Consider the following 19,401-nt stretch of genomic DNA (forward strand, 5'->3'; position numbering starts at 1 on the left):
CGCCCATGTTGGCCTCCTCTGATTGGCTGAGTGGCTCTTCCCCTTCCGCCGCACCAACCGTCACCAAAGCCCGGGTATTCCGTCACACTGCCCTCTGTCGGCGGGGAGTCGCTTGTTACCGTAATATGGGGCTGTTATTCTGCCTGTTTCATTTAGTTTAATTAGAAACACCCTAGTAGTTTTGTCGGGGGTTAACGGTTGTGTTTTTCGTTTTAAAAATACAAGTGTTTTTTAAAAATCCTGTCTCGTAATAACTCGTAATTTGATTTAGCGTTAGCTATGTGTCTCTACTTGTTGCCAGAAAAGCTTCAGCTAGCTAACGTTTAGTTAACCTTTATTTTTTAAGTATTGGTGAGTCTTTCCGGTTTTTAACCCAAATTGTTGAGTTTTTCCAGGCATAGGGTATAAACATTTCGGCTCTGCACTGCAGTTTGTCGTAGGAAGGTCACGTTATAAGCGGTGGTTGGTGGTGTGGCTGCCGTTGCTGGAGAGAGGAGGACTGCGCAAAAACCACGGTCCGGATTTGTGACGTCATGGGGAGCCACAAACCGCTTTGACATGATCCAGCACCTACCAGCACCGGTAATACATGACCGTGAGCCCGCTGGCTGGGTCACGTCCACGACCGCTTCGTTGTTATCTGCCGCATACTCGCATGTGAAGTAAACGACCAGCCAGGCTGGAGCGGAGATTTCGCTTCGGCCGATTGTGTGACTGCGGTTCCCCATGAGAGCTTCTCACCGCTGTTAAACCGCTGTTTTCTGCCTCAAAACGAACCGCACTGTTGACCAGAAAAGGATAAGCAACCAGAGAACAGCCACTAATCCCCAGGACGACCACATTCACGGCGGGGCTTGGACCCAACAGAAATGTCCTGGGCAGCACGGACTGGATTAAATGACAGGGAATAAGGAGACGCCGCGAACAAAGCGAACCTGAAGTGTTATGCCCGTTCACCCGTGTGCTCTGTATTTGACTGGAAATGGGAGCTTTAACGAGCAGACAAAACATAGGCGTGGAAGAAGTGGACATTCCGTCCAATTCGGTGTATCGTTATCCACCAAAATCTGGTAAGTCACAGGTCAAGCTGCGGGCGCAGATGATTTATTTTGTGCCATAGACGCATGAGGGCCAAGTAAAAGTAGAATTGATATCATTGTCCCAACGTTAGGCCTGCAGGGCTTTCCAGCCATTAACCTGGTGAGCTACCTGTGGGGAGAGGGAGGATCCATACCTGGTTTTTCTGAGCCTCTTTTTTATATAATAAATGTTCTTTAACAGCTTCACATTGAACTTTGCCACTTATTATCCATATATCTACATGCACAAGTTCCCAGTATATTTGTATTTATTTACTGAGTGTCAAGTCATGGCTGGGATTGGCTCCTCTGTTGGTGCATTCATGTGCATAGTGGGCAGTTTCACCTGTGTTGATGGCATCATGACTGCCTCAGTCTGCCTGTAAAATTTATAAACCACGATAGATCCAAAGAGGATGAAAATAAAAAGTCACCCAGTAAAGAGGGACTGGCATTTTTTTCACTTAAGAGATTTCATTTTAATAGATTTATTCTCCAGATATCAAATCCTATTATTTTTTAAAATATCAGTACTGGGCCTGCAAGTTATTTTTATTATAATTTAATCTCTGTTGTTTTCTCAAGGATATGGCTAATTGTTCAGAGGATGTGAGTAAATAATGCAAGATATTCTGTGTATTATTGTCAAAGATTTGCAAAAAATACTGGTACGGGTACTTATTCCTGGATCTGTTATTTCCTGACTGAAACTATAACTTTTCTATAAATATATTGTGTCTCAGTAAAGAAAAAGGGTTTTGTTTTCACATTGTTACTAAAAATCAGCTACTGTAATGGTAGCTGTATTGCATTTCAGACAATAGCCAGCACTGGTCTATCAATTTCACCTGTTTTACTGTCCTTTGGACCTCAGACTGACCTAGGTTTGTTTTGAATCCATCCTGTTAATGTTCCTCTATGTGACAGTTTCTGATTGCAGTACAGTGTGCAGCTTCCTAACAGGGTTTAGCAACAATCCATTATTGTCAAAAATTGTATTTTGATGAAATATTATTGCTTTTCAATTGTATCATAGGAAAAGTGTGTTAAAGTTTCTCACAAAATGAGATCTAAAGCAGAATCAATGAACATAAGTAGAGTTTTATGTTAGGCTATATATGGATATCATAATATCTTTGATTTACAGTGATATTATGAAGAGAGGATGGAAGTGAAGCGACATGGTTGGTTTCTAGCTGCAGTTAGTGTCCCTCTCACCACAGTTAGCTGAATGTGTGAGTTTGTGATATAACCGTCGTGTTTTCAGCCTGAAGGTAGTGTGTGTGGAGGAAGATGCTGGCGATGGCTGCTGGTGAAAATGATCTGTTAGTCCTATTTCCTTTCTGTGGGATCTGGTGACAAAGCCTCAGCCTAGCTCGCCTCTCCCACCTGCTGTAAATAGTAATATGTCGATAAATAATTGGAGACAGAGAGATAGCGTTGTATCTGTAGCTTTATTTGATGTGTCATCTTATGGGTTCTTATTCAGTGGGAATGTCTTTACAGTCAGAGCATCAAACCTTCTCCAGCATTAATTGTTAATTAATTGTGAAAGATGACAAAGCCAGGTTTAGATCAGAGATGCCTTAGAAGGTATCCTCTTAGCACATACATGACTTGGCTGTCCAGCATGTATTTATGCTCCAAACCACTATTATGATCTTAGCTCACCCTGTGATTAAAGGCACAACATCAATTTAGTCTTTTTGTCATCAACCCAATGTCTTGGTAAACAGGTGGACAAGCTGTAAGCAGTCAGCATACCTTCACCAGTCATTTTCTGGGTTTTAGCAATCTTTTTGGAATTAGAAATAAAAAAACAACTGTACATTTCCTGTTATTTCTAGTCAGATATGTACTTAAAAATTCAAGATGGACTGTAAAAAAATCTACTCTATAAAAGAATTTGCAAGCAGGTTTAACACACTAAATTATTCATTCAAAAGTATTATAGTACTGCCCCATGATGTTCTTAATTTATTTATTTTTTTCTCAGGGGATGTGATGCATTTTAGGTTCCTTGTGTTTAAAAGTGAATCTCTATATGTGCAGGGAGTTATTTTGCCAGTCATTTCATCATGGGGGGAGAAAAGTTTGACTCCACCCATCCGGAGGGTTACCTGTTCGGGGAAAACACAGACCTTAACTTCCTGGGGACCAGACCTGTGCCAGTAAGTATTGTCACACACTGACTGGATTAAATGTTAAAAACCAAACCGAGTCACACCAAAAAAAATCCACCCTGTAGTTTTTGATTATATTATATAATCTTTCATAGGGTTTGCCCAGTTGTAAATCAGGCATTTTATGGACTTTCTGTTAATTCTGGCCTAAAGGTTGAGACTATTGTTGGTCTTTAAAATGTGAGAAAATAGTGTAAATACAGTATCTTGGTGATTATTTGTTTTGCAAATCCTCACAATTGAGAACAGGATTTTACTGCCCTTTGGCTGATTGACTAAATGATTAATCACCTACTTGTTATAGCATCAAAAGATGTAGTTGTCTTTGTCATTTAACAGGAACGGATACATTTCATCAATTGTGACTCCTGCAGTGGCAATTAACATGCTTTCAGACTGGTTCAGCGTCTCATCATGTCAAACTAATTAAAAGTAAAATGACAGCCTGCTGACTCCCCATACACAGAGGTTGATAAGTGACGGCTCCTCCGGGGGGTTCATTCAACCTAATCATGAACCTGAAGGTCAAACTAATGAGAACTGCACGTTAAAATGAGCTCACGTCCGGAGGGGATGAGGGAGTTTAATGCAGACCAAAAGGCTTTTGAGTATTTGACTAAGCGAGGCTGATATGCAGAGGCTCACCTCCATTTCTGTGTACTAATCACAGCTGCGCTGTTGTTTGTGTCTAGACTGGGGCTAAAATTAGGAGTGCAGTTTTTCTCCTGATTATGTGGGTGTTTATAATCCTCCTGTGGGCACAGAATTCAGATGGATATGGCATGTATTTTTTTTCTTGTATGTCAGTCTGAAGCTTTACCAGCATTATATAATGTTTGGTGTGGTCCAAGCAGATGGTGCTGTGAAATCATAAACCCAAATGCAGTTGTGTTCTCCTGCATCGCTCTACAAATATGATTACAAATGTGGATGTATTTTAGGATTTTCAGAACCGCTGCCTGGAGCACAGGGATATCAAAAATGGATTTTTATCATGCTAGCTCTGTGGCTTTAGGGATGACTGTGTTGGTTTTTCAGTCCCCCATATTGGTCTACTGTCTCTGCAATCATTCAATAGACTGCTATAAAATTTTATGCAATCATGATCTCTCATTGGAAATCCTGATATTTTCTCTAGCATTAGCATGAAACAAAAATTTCTGTTGTTTAATGAAGTGCAGTAACTTAGTGATGCCCCTGTTTTTATTCATTTAGTGCCATCATCATGCCCAATGCAGAAAAAACTATACAAGTCTCAATTATTACAGAAATAATCATTTTAAGAGAACAGTCTTAAAATTTTGATTTTAGTCTCGACTACGTGTGAGGACTATTTGTGATCTTTCGTGATTTCTAAAGCAAAGACCTCCTCTGTTACCTGTGAACTTCCAGTGAATTGCTCTTTTCAGCATCTGTTATTCCGTGTGTGTTTGTGTGGTTTACAGGCGTGACTCCTACTGAGCACAGATGCGTAATAATTGTGAATATGGTCCCATTCACAGCCACACAAACACCCTTATCCACACACAGATGAGAGGTTGTAGTGTGGAGGTATCTGACCACATCCTGCATGTTTCTCCTCCAGAGATCCCGAAACCACTTTGGCCCTCATTTTATACTCAGTCAGCAAATTTTGACTTCGAACACGAAACAGGAGAGTGCTGAGAAGTGAACCACAGATTGGGTCGTGTTTAAATGTTATACGTTGATCTTACAACAGAATTTTTACTGTTGGTTTTCATTGCTGAAGGCAGGATTGTTCACAGGAGAAAACAATGAAAAAAGCACAAAGTTTAGCCAATCACAGTAGGTATTTTGCATTCTTATCATTCACTTAAATGTCATCAAAATGCTCATGGTTTAGTAAATGTCACCTAGCAGGTCCTTTTAAACAACTTGAAAGAAAGAAAGAGTCAGTGTTTGACCCTGGACTGTTTTATGTGAGCAGAAATTTACCAAACATTGTCTGAAGTGTCAGCTTCGTCCCTGGAAAGACACAGTCTGAGCAGATTTTTTTGCTCTGGCTCAGCACTTGTCAGCACAGATCTCGCTGGTGCTGACAACTCGTTTGTGCTAAGGTTAAACCAAGAGCAGTAGTGGTCACTGTCTAACCCGGGATTTCCTGTGGAAAAGAGAGGAATGTTGAGAGAAGCTGAATATCACTACACGTCAGTCTTATAACTGTTATTTTGCATCTATAATTTGTTGCTTTTAGTTCCCGTATGCAGCCCCTCCACCTCAGGAACCAGTAAAGACCTTACGAAGCCTTATAAACATCCGTAAGGACACGCTGCGGCTTGTACGGTACGCATGTTCATAACATCTCAGTACACCACTGTCTAATTTTACGTCCACTCAGATATTTTTAGAAATAACTCACAACAGCTAATTTAAAGGGTAGTGTTACTACTCATACATTTTTTTTCCTCATAATTCAAACTTTTTTTTTCTTCAGGCAAACTCATAAATATGCAACACAATAAAATGGTACATATAGCATTTAATTTCATCATCCAAAAATGAAAACAAAAAATGTCCTAGTTTTTTGAAACACAAAAATCATGCTCTAAAAAAATATTAAAAAATCTCAAGAGGTTCCTGTGGTGATTACTGACTTTAAAAATAGTCATTCCATGATTACTAGCAATATATCAATCAGTCTGTTTCAGATCGTTCCGATGTGGTTAATGAAGTATGCAGTTTCTAGATTCACTTTCTTTTTTTACAACTTTCTACAAAGCTCAGACATTGGTAAATGGACTTTGTATCATGCTCAAATTTTTGTTCTGTTTTTGTTCTTGTTCGACATCCACAGGTGCAGCGAGGACCTCAAGCTGCCAGGTGACGATGCAGCGGGGAAGAACAGAGCCTGTTATAATGTAGAGTTCACCTTTGATGCTGATACACAGGTGGCCATCACCATCTACTACCAGGCCATAGAGGAGTTTCACAATGGAGTTCCAGTGTGAGTGGAAAATGTTTTCTGACAAACAAACATTGCAAGCATGATGTTCAAATAGAAGTGAGCTATTTTCACTCTGGGTAATGTAGGTACTATGTTTTGACAAGGAACAAGAATGTTGAATAAAAAAACAATGTATGTGGTTTTACTTGGCTGCCTTTTGTTTAGAGAAATAAATGGAGAAATATAGGCTTGAGAGTTTCCAGAAATAATCATGCAGACATAACTTATGTCACCATGGTCTTTCATTTCTTATGTACTGTGTTGTGGGTTACATTTAAATATTTGCGTAGCTTGCATGAATGATGCAAGGAGATGTCTGTCTTCCACTTCACTTAGAATTAAATATCTTTGACTGTCTGGTGTATTGCTCAGAAAATGTGTTCCTTGCTAGTAAGCACCATATTTAAGCAGAAAAAGCCTATTATGCATAAAATAAAATAAAAAACTCTCACTGTTAATGAATCATCTTTGCCAAACTGCAGCAGATATAAGTGATCAATTCCTGATCCTGAAAAACTGACTATCATGCATCCATATCATGTATTTTGTGCAGCTCAGTTTTTGGTCTGCCTGCATCTGTTTATTCCTGCAGTTACCTGCCCCAGGACAGCTCTCTGCAGTCAGAGACGGTGCACTTCAAGAGGGGAGTTTGTCAGCAGTTCTGCCTGCCGTCACACACTGTCAACCTTAGCGAATGGGCCGATGATGAGGTAGGACATCTGTCTATAAGCTGAATCTTGAAACACTGTATGAGGCTGTCCATCGGTCTGAAAACAGTTTTACACATGGATAGATACATATCAACTGTGTGTCTGTACTGCCTTGTGTTTTCTTCTCAGCTGCTCTTTGATATGGACAAGGAGATTTTCCCCATGGTGGTGCAGGCTGTGGTTGATGAAGGAGAAGGTGAGTTTCTGTGGGTTTGGTCAGATGTGAAAGTAGGGACGAAGAATGTTAAGCAACATTTGTCAACTTTCTTTAATTTCTGTAGAACATTTGGGACACTCTCACATCCTGTTGGCTACATTTGAAAAGGTAAGAAAGACATTCTTTTTAAGACTAATTGTTTGCAATTTGCTCATAATATATTGATATTTATTTTGCAATTTATTTTTTTATTGTTTGTGTTATTTTTTCAGCTTTAGTAGCAAATATGTAAAATCTGTTGGTATTGGGTAACAGTGTAAGGACATTTTTTGCAAACAGGGTTGTAATAACCGCATTCTTGCTTAATTTTGAATTATTAAATGTTTTGTGCAATCACCAGAACACTGATCCTCAGAACATACTGATTGTCCAATAATATGTAGAGAAAAATACAGCTTAATTTTATTTTCAGAACATATTTATAATGTCCACATATGTGAAGAAACATTCCATATACATTTGAAATACCTCAGAAATGTGGTTAATTTTTTACATTTTGGACCATGATAAATGGTTTGGACCATTTAAGGATGCTGAATATGTAGGATCATATGCTTTAATTCAGTCTGGCATTCTCACCAAAAATGAGCAAAGATGTTTATGTGTATGACTTAAGGGAACAAACAGAACCAAACTGTAATAATTTATTTAAGAATGAATTTAATAATGTACTGTAATGTAGAATTTTAAATTTTTTGGCAGCACATGGATGGGAGCTACTGTGTCAAGCCTCTGAAGCAGAAACAAGTGGTAAGTACACCTGCTTTTCCTCTCTCTGTCCTTCCTTTCTCTTTTTGTGTAACTTCTTTATGCTTTAGAAAAACAAAGGTCGACAAGACTTTATTTACCTGTTAAGCATTTCAACCGACACAATAAACCTGCTATGCTTATTATTCAACATGCTCCTTTTCCCAGGTGGATGGAGTGAGTTATCTTCTGCAGGAGATCTATGGGATAGAGAACAAATACAACAGCCAAGAATCAAAGGTAAATATCAGACAACACAGGGAGTATTTCTATCTGTATCTCTTTAAATGCATCAGTAGAGAAATAAATCAGTGTAACTGTCGACATAGTTTTACTTGATAACTTAAAAATTCTTTCTTCCTGACATTTAAATGTCTCTTTGTCTTTAGGTTGCTGACGATGAGATCAGTGACAACAGTGCGGAGTGTGTGGTGTGTTTGTCGGACGTGCGAGACACACTCATCCTGCCGTGCAGACATCTGTGTCTTTGCAATGCTTGTGCAGACACGCTGCGTTATCAGGCCAACTGCTGCCCCATCTGCAGGCTGCGTGAGTTCCCATTAATGACCAATGCAAATGTGGTTTTTAGTCCCAAAGACATTTCCACTATTAACTGTCACTGAAATTTTCTGTTATTCCAATAGAAAATTGGGTCTTCATCTCCATGGTAGACAAACATTTTAATGTTTTGTTTTTATGTACATATATATTTGTACAATATATGAATAAGTTTTATTTACTTACATTGTGCATCACATTGCATTTGTCTTTGTTTACTAAATGATGACACTGATGTTTTCCATTGGCAAAGTGGAAGAAAAACGAACAGCCTCAGTCTCATGCAATACGTATCTTAGGTGTCCCTGTACAGAGGCACAAAATATAGGAACAGGGAATAGAAATATAAAACAATAGCAGCTGATTTATTACAGTCGACCAGCCACTGCATCAGCAAAAATGGGGTCTGGAATTCATTGTACAGTTCGTAACTCTAGCAAAAGCAGGTTGTAAAAATGTGTCATAGTTTTAACTGACACACAAATGATATGTCTTTTTATACATATCCAACATTCTTTACTTATTACTTATATCAGCAGTTCTGAGTCAATTTGGCTTGTTTGGGTAGATTGTTTCCCTGAAATGGATAGATAATAGTATTTTGGAAAATGTCTCTTCCTCTTGGTCTTTTGTATATTAATTGTGGCCTTAAAATATATCAGCATTTCTCCTGAAGTGTAACTGCCCTTGTCATTATTAAACATTCATTAATTTAGTTATGTTTGTTTTAGTATTTATCATTTAAGCTCATAATATCTTTTGTCATTTTGTTTTTGTTTTTCTTACAGCATTCAGAGCTCTGCTGCAGATACGAGCCATGAGGAAGAAACTCAGCCCTCTGTCACCTACCAACTTTAACCCTGTCATCACTTCACAGAACTCAGACTCAGAAGAACATTCAGTAAGAAAAAACTAACAAAAATAACGCCAAACAAAATATATATGAAATAGTAATAATTCACTGCCCAGGAATTAACATCCCTTGTGTCCTCTTCTTCTTTGCAGGCATCAGAACACATCCCTCCAGGTTACGAAACCGTCTCTCTCTTAGAGGCGTTGAACGGACCCCTCAACACCTCCTCCGTGGCTCCTCCTCCCCTCCACTCTGGTCCCAGCCATGTCACTGGAGTGCTTCCCCCATACAACAACGAGTCCCACCCTGCACCTGACTGCTCCCTGTCCCATCTAGACCACTCCAACTCCAGCCAGGGACTTAAGCTCAAGAAGAGTGGTTCAAAGTAAGTCTGTCTGTTTCTGACAGTTGATCTTTGTTGTTTTCTGCCTAGAATAAAAGATTTCTTGCATGTATTTCCCCCTTTTGTGGGGATTATTTATGAGTTCTGTCACTGAAGATGCATTTAATACAACTTTAGTTTAATGTAAGTCTTAATAGGCCACTTTTTTTCTCGGTCACTTGTTATTGTTTTGTTTTCAATGTTAAGAATTTAAACAAGCACCAGTAAATTCATGGATTTAGTTTTCTGTATTTCCATTACTTTTATTTTTGCTTGAAGCTAATCCACTATGTTGTTTCATTCAGGTCACTTTCCCAGAATTCCTCTGTGCTTCCTGAGGAGGAGGATGAGAAGTCTTGCAGTGAATCGGACGCCTGTCGTCACAAGCTCACTGTGGACCAGCAGGAGGTGTGTGAGAAAGTACATTTTAGTGTATCTCCGGAGCCTGTAGGATGTTTAATTGTGTATTTGTGTGTGAGGGAACGTGTTGCTCCTGTTGTTTTACAGTGCGGAGTGACTCCAGACAGTGAGAACCTGACTCTCTCCTCCTCTGGAGCCATTGATCAGTCATCCTGTACAGGAACCCCGCTATCCTCCACTATCACCTCCCCTGAAGGTATCCACACAAGTTCATCTTTTGCTACTTGTGTTGACCCTCAATCGCAATTTACATTCCCTATCCTTTCAGTCACACCTTAACCATAGCTATAGTAAATGTTTACCGTCAGCTGAAACCCTAACCTAATTCTAATCTTCACCTTCACATACTGTAATGCTTTATAGTGAAAAGTCCTCACATTTCAGAAATGTCTTCAATATAACGCGAATATTGGCCCACACACATACAAAAAGCAAAAATGGTGAACACAAAAGATTAGAGTTTCACTGGGAGCTGTAACACTTTCGTTTCCACAAAGGCAAAATCTATTTATTGTTCATTTTGCATGCTTCATTATGTGAATGATAGATACTTATGTCCTCTCAGACATACATCATGTCATATTAATGTACGTCAAAGCCAGTGTCCGCAGATTTGGTCTTATAAGAAGCAGTCTAATCAGAGCATAGATTATGCCCAGTCACCATAAAATTAGTGTCGATGGAAGCACACTGTGGGTACTGCAGTGAGAAATGTATAATAGTTTCACCTTGCATCTAAAAAAAATAAATAAATAAAAAATCCTCCAATCACAGAGCCCAACTGATGTGTGTCTCCGTCTGTCTGACAGACCCAGTGAGCAGCAGCCTGGCCCAGTCAGTGATGTCCATGGCCTCGTCCCACTCGCAGCACTCCCACATCAGCACTGACACCATGTCCTCCATGTCAGGGTCTTACCTGGCCGGGGCTGAAGGCGAACCTGGGGGGGACGATGGAGGAGATGGTGTAGAAGGTGAAGAGAACCAGGATGCTCCCATGGACAGCCGAGGATCATTGCAACAGGATGGGGTGAGGATGTAGAGATGCTGCATAATTATGTAATTTAACATAAATGTATCATCTCAACATTGAACAGTTTCAGTTCATATGTTTCAGGAGTTTTCCAAGGAGCCAAAGGAACAAAAAAACTATTCAGTGGCTGTAGAGGAGCAGGACTCAGAGGTGACTGTGACAATGTTGAGCAAGGTGTGATTAATGTTCATTTTATGTATTTTATTCATTTTTTTAAAACCTTTTTTGTAGGGAAATGATGTCACCGAAGAGGACTGCTCCTCCCCATCTAATGGGAAAGGTAACTATGGTGACCATACTTCCCCTTTTACTCATAACCTCTCACCACATTAGCATTTGTTGCTCCCTCTCAAGCCATGTGAAAAAGAAATACCCCTTCATACAAAAGTAATAGGTTGACTATGACATATTATTGGTTTATCGAAAATGTTATTTCAAGTAAATGTTTGAATCATGGCTGCATAATGAAAACCCCTTTGAAAATAAAGGGAGCTCATGTGAGATGTTGTCCTCAAGATGGAGCAGTTCCTTTCAAATGCATTAAATAATGGCTCAAAAAACACCACAACATGCAGCATCTGTACTAGAGTGAATGGCTTCTCACATCACATGTGTGCAGCACAACTTTTTTCTCCTTTGCAGCGAGGGTTGAACACTTAAGATCAACTTAAATCAAATACTGAAATGAATTCCAGGCTAAAATGTATTCACTAGGGATGCTCTGTTTAGGCTTTTTAAATTCACCACTGAAAATCCAGCCCCTGAATTGTTACACAGTTGGAGATCAGATAGTCAAGACTGTGTTTTAGTGACATTGATTTATTTGCTCATCCTGTTTTACAATCAGCACTTCCTGGTGAATGTGGTGGAACGCCTTTACAGAAAACAAGCACGTACAGGATTCCTGTGTTGTTGTAGATGAGGTTCTGCTGCACACCAGGGTTGTGATTACATTTGCATGATTTGCACTTCTGTTTGTGTATGTATTGTATATGTATTAACTGTCATTTACATGTTTTTGCATACAAAGCTTAGCAGGCTGCATCTGCTGTTTTTAGCTGTGGCTTCTTTCTGCTCCATCTGCACTGCTATAAAATGTTGTTTATGTGCGTGCGTGTGTGTGTATAACAAAGAGAGAGAGCGAGAGAGATTGAGTGCTAAAAACTTGTTGTATATACAGAAAGTGTGAATTAATGACCAGCAGGCTTGAAGCAAACACAACAAAGTTACCTTTCTTAGGATGGCAGCTTGAAAGTTGTATGTGTACATTTCTCTGTCGAATGTATGTGTGTTTTCTGAAACCTTGGGCCAGACTGCAAAAATCACTGAGTACCTGTAAGTTACTGAATGACCTTTCAGTTCTTTAGGTGACAAGCGGACCTGTGCTGCCTGACAGACTGTGAATGTGCACATGCATTGTAGAATGTACGTTTGCACGCACATGTGCATCTGCACTGGCCCTGCCAGATAGCTTCTGTTTGTGCACTGTATGTGTCTCTGTGATGAGCTGCCAATCATTCAGCCATCTTTTCCAGCCTCTCCTCATTGGCACTTGCTGCAGGCATGAGGCAGATATTAATCATTAATTAGCTTGGGATGCTGGAAAAGTCAAACATGGATACATGTTTCTGTTTTTTTTTTTTTTTTTTTTTTTTTTTTTTTTTGTTAATGAGAAAATGTATACCAAAATCTCATGATCATTCTCTCCAGTGCATCATAATAAGGCATCCGTAAACACTGTGTGTGGCAGATAAGAAACAGAGAATATAAGAGCAGAATTTGATTTGATTTGATTTAAAATGAATGGCAGCTTTAAAACAAAACCGCAGTTCATTTTAAATGATACAAGTAAGGTGGTTTTGAGTAAAATACTTAAACATAATTACATTACATTTTTTTCATCGTTGCTTCTAATGACCTATCACAAGCAGACATTGAAGTAATAACTAATATAAACATATGGCTGCATTTTTAATTTTTGACATTTATTTCATCTCAGTGTATGTTCTGTTAACAGCATACAACAAATCATATATTTTGTGATAATTTCATGTATAAAGGTTATTTTCTAAGGATGTAAATACTTTTGTAGCCTGCTATAGGCAGTAATGTTAGTTATTAATGTTTTATGTGATTTTTAACAAAAGCTCTCTGGAAAATCCCCAGTTCTATGTTTCCAGACCACTAACTGAATGTAAAATTCATATGTGGACCTTTACACAAGTTATAGTTCATCCAGCCATCCATCAATTTGTCCATCCCCTTTCTGCTGCTCATCCACCTCTAGAGCAAGTTTTATTATTAATTAATATAATCATGTTGATTATAGTATGATATAAATTAATGAATACTCTTGATAAATAATTGTGGCCTTACTCCACATTGGTTTCCCACCATAGTTTTATACAATGAGAGGTGTAATTGTAAATTTCATTCTATATAGTATTAAAAAGGTCTAATCATCTTAACATTGTAACTTGGGGATTTTATGTGGAAACCTGCCCTTACCTGTATTTCCTTTATTCTCTGTTAAAACCGTTTCCAAAATATTGTTCACATTGTGCTTGCACAGTGGGCCTTGCAAGAATCATGGGACATAGTTTTCTCAACTTTACATGCTCTCCATATTTACCCTTTGGCCACATTTCCCTCCCAGTTTGTGGACCACTGGATTATGAAATTGTATGTTCCTCATAATTGATGCTACAGGCCAAAAAAGTCCACACACAATGATCACTTCGCAAGGAAAGTGATTTTATTGTCACTGAGCCAAACTCCCTTTATACTTCACATTCATTTCGACTCACACTGTTCAAATGCAGAATTATTGATCATTTGTTATTTTGTTAATGCTGTTCCAGCATGGCCAACCTCACCCCTCCACCTCTGATACCCCCTCCTCCCTCTCACCCTGCCTGTTCCACTCTCCCCCTGCTGTGCCTGGCTGCTCTTGTTTGACCTTTGCCCTCGCTTGCAGGTGGGCGGAGCAGGTGTCCAGAGTTGGCCAATAACAATCAGGGCATCGCCCTCTGTGACACGCCCTCTTTGGGGTTGGATAATGAGCAAGCTCCCAACAGCCGATTCGCCGGTGAGTGGCAACCTCTCGAACATGGACCAATGAGAGCTGAGGACTGGGGGGTGAGGGGACATACAGGAGGAGAAGAAAAGATGAGGAGTGCATGGGTTATCAGAACCCAGATTCAGTAGAGTTAAGGATTTCTGACAAATTAGACTGCTATGCTAACATGTGAATGTAGGAAGCAAGAAACATCAGTTTCTATTTGGGCAGATTTAGTAGCAGCTAGTGACTTGAGTGGGGATTTGTAGCATCTTTGCCCAGCATGAAGATCTGAAGCTTTCCTTCTTCTCTTCATCCCTCCCCTTTGGTGTTGTGGTGCTTCATTGCTTCTCAGTACCAGTTAACTGTGCACTCTCTCCCTCCTCTCCCCTTTAACTGAAGCCCTGGTGTGAGTCTGTGTGTGAGTGCATTTTATTGTGTGTCTTGATGAGTGCTGTGTGCATGTTCAGTTTTCTGTTTTGTGAGAGCGTGAAAGAAAGAAAAAGTCTGGTTCATCCCAGAGTTAAAGTTCATGTTCGTCTGCCAGCTCCGAGCCGCTTTGCCAAACATCTGCAACTCATTTTTTTCACCCACCCCCCTCAGCCATCCTACTCCTCATCTCTGCTTTTCAACACTTGGTCTGTTAGTGTGGTGAGAGCTAAAGATGCCAGTTTTGTTTTTAAATAAATGCATTTTTGAAATGTAGGTTATTTAATCGTCTGGAGTTTATTTTTGTAGACTTCCTATACTTTTGTTTTGGTGTTTAACGTCTTTTAAAACTCCACATACCTCACATATATGCTATTCGTCTTCAGCACAAACTCAGCTTTAAGTCTGACTTCTTATTTTGCCAATTTAACAAAGTGTCAATCAGCCAGGAAGCCATAGTACATAGAGAGAAATATAACATTCACTCATTTTTTTCATAGTCACTCAGATTATTATTGCCTTTACTGTTTATGTTGTGTGTGCGTAAGACTTTAATGTATTTAAAGATGAATGGGTAGACTCCAGAGGGTTAATGTAACTTATCTACAGCTGATAATTTTGGATTCAAATTTGCTTGACATCCTTTAGCTCTTTGTCTTTCTCAAAGCCTTCAGCCCTCTAAAAGCCCTGTTTTTATTCCTCACATCAACCTTTTAGTATTTTATAGTGGATATTGTGACATGTTTTCTCTTTGTCGTAAAAGTGTTCTGTTATCTCTCAGTTTCTCTCACTTTTCCTCCTGTCATTCTGTACATATTCTGTTGTCTTTTCGTGGACGTTTTCCTTCTTCTATTTCCGTTTCTCTCTTTTTTTTTTTTTTTTTCCTCTTGATATCCCCTGTCTCTTTTCCTTCTTTCGCCTTCTTTCGGATGGACAGTCGAGGAGTCGTGCCCAGTACACATTGAGGACTAGGTATGGAGTTACGTCCAGATGGTAGATCAGACACTAGGGGCACAAGTTGTAGTTTGCTTCGTCCTTTAACTTTGTCTCATTACAGTCATCTATCTTTTGTTAACTACTTTTTGTTTTTGCTGCTTATCATGATTCAGTTTAGATTGCATGTCTTCCTCTAAAAATATAGTACTGCATAGTTAAGTATACAGTTAATATGCATTGGAGGCATGTACAAAGTAGAATTGACTTGGTCAAGATTACAACAATATAAAATATTTGAATAGTTCAAAAGAGTATGTACATATCCTAAGGAAGTATTGTACAAAAAGTAGAGTAGTAGCCCAAGTTATAAATGTAGTAAGGTATTACATCGTGTTTTTATCAAGATAGTGCGTATGTAGCGGCCATTGTTCTGCCCTGTTCTTGCCTGTCTCTAGTCCACAGGTCTAAATCAAACTACAAACTATTTTATTGTTTTGCAAGGCAAAGAGAGAGGCAGATTTTGATGTAAAAACACTCAAAATGTCTGTTTTTGACAAACATTGGACATATATCAATAGACAGGTGCCAGGACACAAGATAATAAGAGTCATCTGGTAGCAGTAGGTGCAAATTAAAAAGCAGTATCTGTTCTTTTTCCTAAAGATCAGCACATGAGTGAATATGTCCCAATAGGGTACACATGTGTCAGGGTTAGAGTAAAGTCAGGATTAGACAACATGGATATGAATTTACACTGAGAGATGCAGCTGTGTTCAAAAAGCAGTTTCCTCACCTTGCGAGTTGTGCAACACACCTATTGTCTTCTCCTGTGTTGTTTTCTGTCCTTCAGGTCTGATGTACCTTGGGGGCTATAGGCCTGTTTTGGAGCCCCTCCCCCACAACACCTCCACCAGCAATATCAACCTGGAGGAGCAGGGGGCAGAGAATAGGGACAGCCAGAGTCCTAAACATCCCCGCCATGGACAACTCATTGTGTAACACCTTCACACACACACACACACACACAGTATACACAATCTTCACATTATCTATCCAGAGTCAGCTCTTCTTACCCTGCCATAGTGCTGAATTGCTGGATGCTGTCCTCATTGAACAGGGAAACCCACCCTCACTTTTCTAAACATTTCCTGGATTGATTGTCATTGCTGGCGCTGAAACTCTCCTCGAGCGGAAAGCAAACGAAAGAGGAATGAACAGCATCTCCTCTGTTGTCTGTGCACTTTTTATTATCACAGGAGTTTCCTTTGTTTTTGTTTTTTTTTTTGTTTTTTGTGACCTAATTTGTTGTGGGAATGATTAGCCTACTGCTGCGTCATTATTTATTAACTGTAGGTCTAACTAATGAGAGCTGTGTATTGTGACAATATCTTTACAAAAATACATGCTGCTCCTTTCCTTTCTATCCTTTCCTTTCATCTTCTCTCCTATATTACCAGCCAAACAGTCAGGGCCTACTGTGATCGGCAATCGGATTTATTACTACTGTAGTTCTTCTCTGTTTTAAACTGTTTGTTGAATAAATGACCAGGCACTACATAAAAGTAAGCTGAACCCGGACAGCTTTACCTTACCAAACTAAAATGTGCTGACTCCTCTCCTCGCATCAGGGAGCTCCTGTCTCGGCTTCGCATGCAGCTTTTGACCCCTCGCTGGTGTTTTCATCTCATTCCAACAATGATTTCCAAAAATCACAAGCTCTTCTGAATGTGAAACTAGAAACGCTCCAACTTGTATGATGATGGTGGTTAAACTGAACAGCAATGGATTGGGGGCAAAAAGAGATGTCACACAGAATGTATGATGTGGATCTCTAAGGAGAATGTACATGACTTCTAAATCATTACCTAAACTGAAAATATGAATCGTAAACTGTGTCTTTAAACACACACATACACACATATGGTATGCCATCCCATCCTTCTGCAGCTCCATTTTAGCATGTCAGTATTATCATAGTGCAAGTGGAATTCAGCAAGTACCACCAAGCAATAAAGATGCCAAAGCAGCATCTCCGCCTTTTCTGCTGCAGGAGGATGCTATTTCATGACAAAACTGTGTTTGCACTGGCCTGTTGTATTCATATTCAGACATTTTGGTGTATTCGTTAATTTATATTTTAATGTTGCCACTGTAGCCAGGTTTATTGTGATACCAGTATGCAGTAAGTTTGAAAGCCTAAACATGATATTTAGGTTAGCTGGTTCATCCTCATATTCCCAATTATTATCATCCCGAGCCCTTTTCTCTTTATTTGTAAAGCTTTTAGTTGTTTTGGTTTTGTATAACTTTAATGTGCAGCTCACCTGTTGTTGATGTTCTCTGTTTCTGTGTTCTAATTTGTTGCAAAACTCTATGTTGTTTATTAGAATGTGGATGAAAATATGTGAACAATTTGTGAAGGTTTACATTCTTGCACATACGTGTGCTCAGATAACAAATAACTGAAAAGGGACAATATCAACATTTAATGCACTACTAGCTGTTTCCTAGACAACACACTTGGTGCATGAGGCAATAGTAAAGTAAGCATGTTAGTCTAGGTCAGCCTGCACCCTCCTGTAGAATACTTGATGATGGATTACTGCACACGTATAAAGCAGTACCATATCCTTCTGTAGTGTGTTATAATCGGTTGCTGGTACCCTATTCCCTTGGCTGAACTGTTGAGGTAAAAACTACTGCACTACTATATCCAAGCTGCAAACAGTCTTGATCACTTTCCAAATGTGTACATGAAGCTGTTCTCTGACACCAGTCACAGTATGATATCAAAGGCATGGGTCCCAAATCTAAAAGACCCCACTTTTCTAGAATTATGAGTAAAAATGTCAAAGAAAATATCAAACGGACAATAAAGTTTTTGCAACTCAACAAGTGGTTCTCTTTTGACTTAAATGGGCAAAATGTAACAATCTGCAGTGGTTATAGTCATTGTTATGCCCTTGCACTGGTGATGTTTTCAGGTTGTCCATCTGTTGTTCCTATTGTGTCCACTTGGTTTCAGTGACAAACTGATTCAGTTTTGGTGGTCAAAGGTCAAAAGTCAAGGTCACAGTGACCTTACGTTCATCCCACTCTTGTGAACACGACGTGACATCTGGGGGTCTCAGTGATTTTCTACAGTTTAGCATGCTTGTGAAGCATAACTTGGCTGGTTGGTGGCAAAATACAACCACAATGCGGTATTTCTAGTTCAAACTAAGTTATGCAGCATTTTCCCACCAGTGCTAATTTTGTATTTGTAACAGTAAAAATAATCTTTCATTGAAATATTTCTTTTGTAATGTTGCTTCATGTATAATCCCTGTAAATATGCAATTATTTGCTGGCATGTTAACCACATTAACTATATGTTACTTTATATTGTCAGTTTAAATGGTGCTTCACTGCCCTCATGTGGCCGGACAAGGAAACAAGGAAATACTGCAATTTTAAACATGATGGATAAGCTATAGTACATAGAGTATAGTAGCTTATTGTAGATTTGGCTCAACAAGCTAAAGAGTAGCCTGGTTCTAGTGTGGAAAGTATTACTGGACAGAAAAGAACTATTTCAATGCATAGTTATTATTTCTTGTTATTGTATTAATCAAATGCTGAAAATTCGATTATTGTGTATTGGTTGAACATTGAATATCTTCAGTTTCTGGACATTGACCAGTCAAAACAAGAGAGTTGTCAACATCTCAATCTCCTTGGTGTTTCCAAACTTTTTCTGGCAGTTTATAGACCAAATGATGTGAAAAATAGTCTGAGTATTTATTAATGAGCAAATATTAATTAGTAACATTCTGCCCAAAGCCTATTTGTTTG

At 39.1% G+C, this 19,401-nt stretch overlaps 1 protein-coding gene across 6 annotated transcripts; it reads left to right on the forward strand.

Annotated features, from left to right (window-relative positions):
- Positions 1–84: 84 nt before the first annotated feature.
- Positions 85–19,153, forward strand: rnf157 (ring finger protein 157). Of its 6 annotated transcripts, none has more exons than XM_026314991.2 (19): positions 85–1,070; positions 3,132–3,250; positions 5,478–5,566; positions 6,078–6,227; positions 6,820–6,937; positions 7,067–7,133; positions 7,219–7,262; positions 7,857–7,904; positions 8,070–8,141; positions 8,291–8,450; positions 9,248–9,360; positions 9,465–9,697; positions 10,000–10,015; positions 10,241–10,310; positions 10,924–11,141; positions 11,229–11,294; positions 11,376–11,424; positions 14,122–14,232; positions 16,418–19,153. In XM_026314991.2, the coding sequence occupies exons 1-19, from the start codon at positions 983–985 to the stop codon at positions 16,564–16,566; spliced, it is 1,980 nt and encodes a 659-aa protein (XP_026170776.1). In that variant the 5' UTR covers positions 85–982; the 3' UTR covers positions 16,567–19,153. The 6 variants fall into 6 exon arrangements, 4 of the variants coding, with proteins under 4 accessions (XP_026170776.1, XP_026170775.1, XP_026170777.1 ...); XM_026314990.2 differs by having other exon boundaries at positions 10,000–10,102; positions 10,202–10,310; positions 16,418–19,151; XM_026314992.2 differs by lacking the exon at positions 14,122–14,232 and adding an exon at positions 15,569–15,603 and having other exon boundaries at positions 10,000–10,102; positions 10,202–10,310; positions 16,418–16,550.
- The last annotated feature ends 248 nt before the right edge of the window (positions 19,154–19,401 follow it).

The sequence above is a fragment of the Mastacembelus armatus genome, chromosome 19 (genome assembly GCF_900324485.2).
Source record: "Mastacembelus armatus chromosome 19, fMasArm1.2, whole genome shotgun sequence".
Lineage (NCBI taxonomy): Eukaryota > Metazoa > Chordata > Actinopteri > Synbranchiformes > Mastacembelidae > Mastacembelus > Mastacembelus armatus.

What these genes read in the sequence shown, in the direction of transcription:
- rnf157 (XM_026314990.2), top strand. Translation starts at nt 983, where the DNA reads ATGGGAGCTTTAACGAGCAGACAAAACATAGGCGTGGAAGAAGTGGAC. An exon ending in TCGTTATCCACCAAAATCTG is followed by an intron (nt 1,071 to 3,131) that starts GTAAGTCACAGG and finishes CTATATGTGCAG; the next exon opens with GGAGTTATTTTGCCAGTCAT. An exon ending in GCGAATGGGCCGATGATGAG is followed by an intron (nt 6,938 to 7,066) that starts GTAGGACATCTG and finishes TTTTCTTCTCAG; the next exon opens with CTGCTCTTTGATATGGACAA.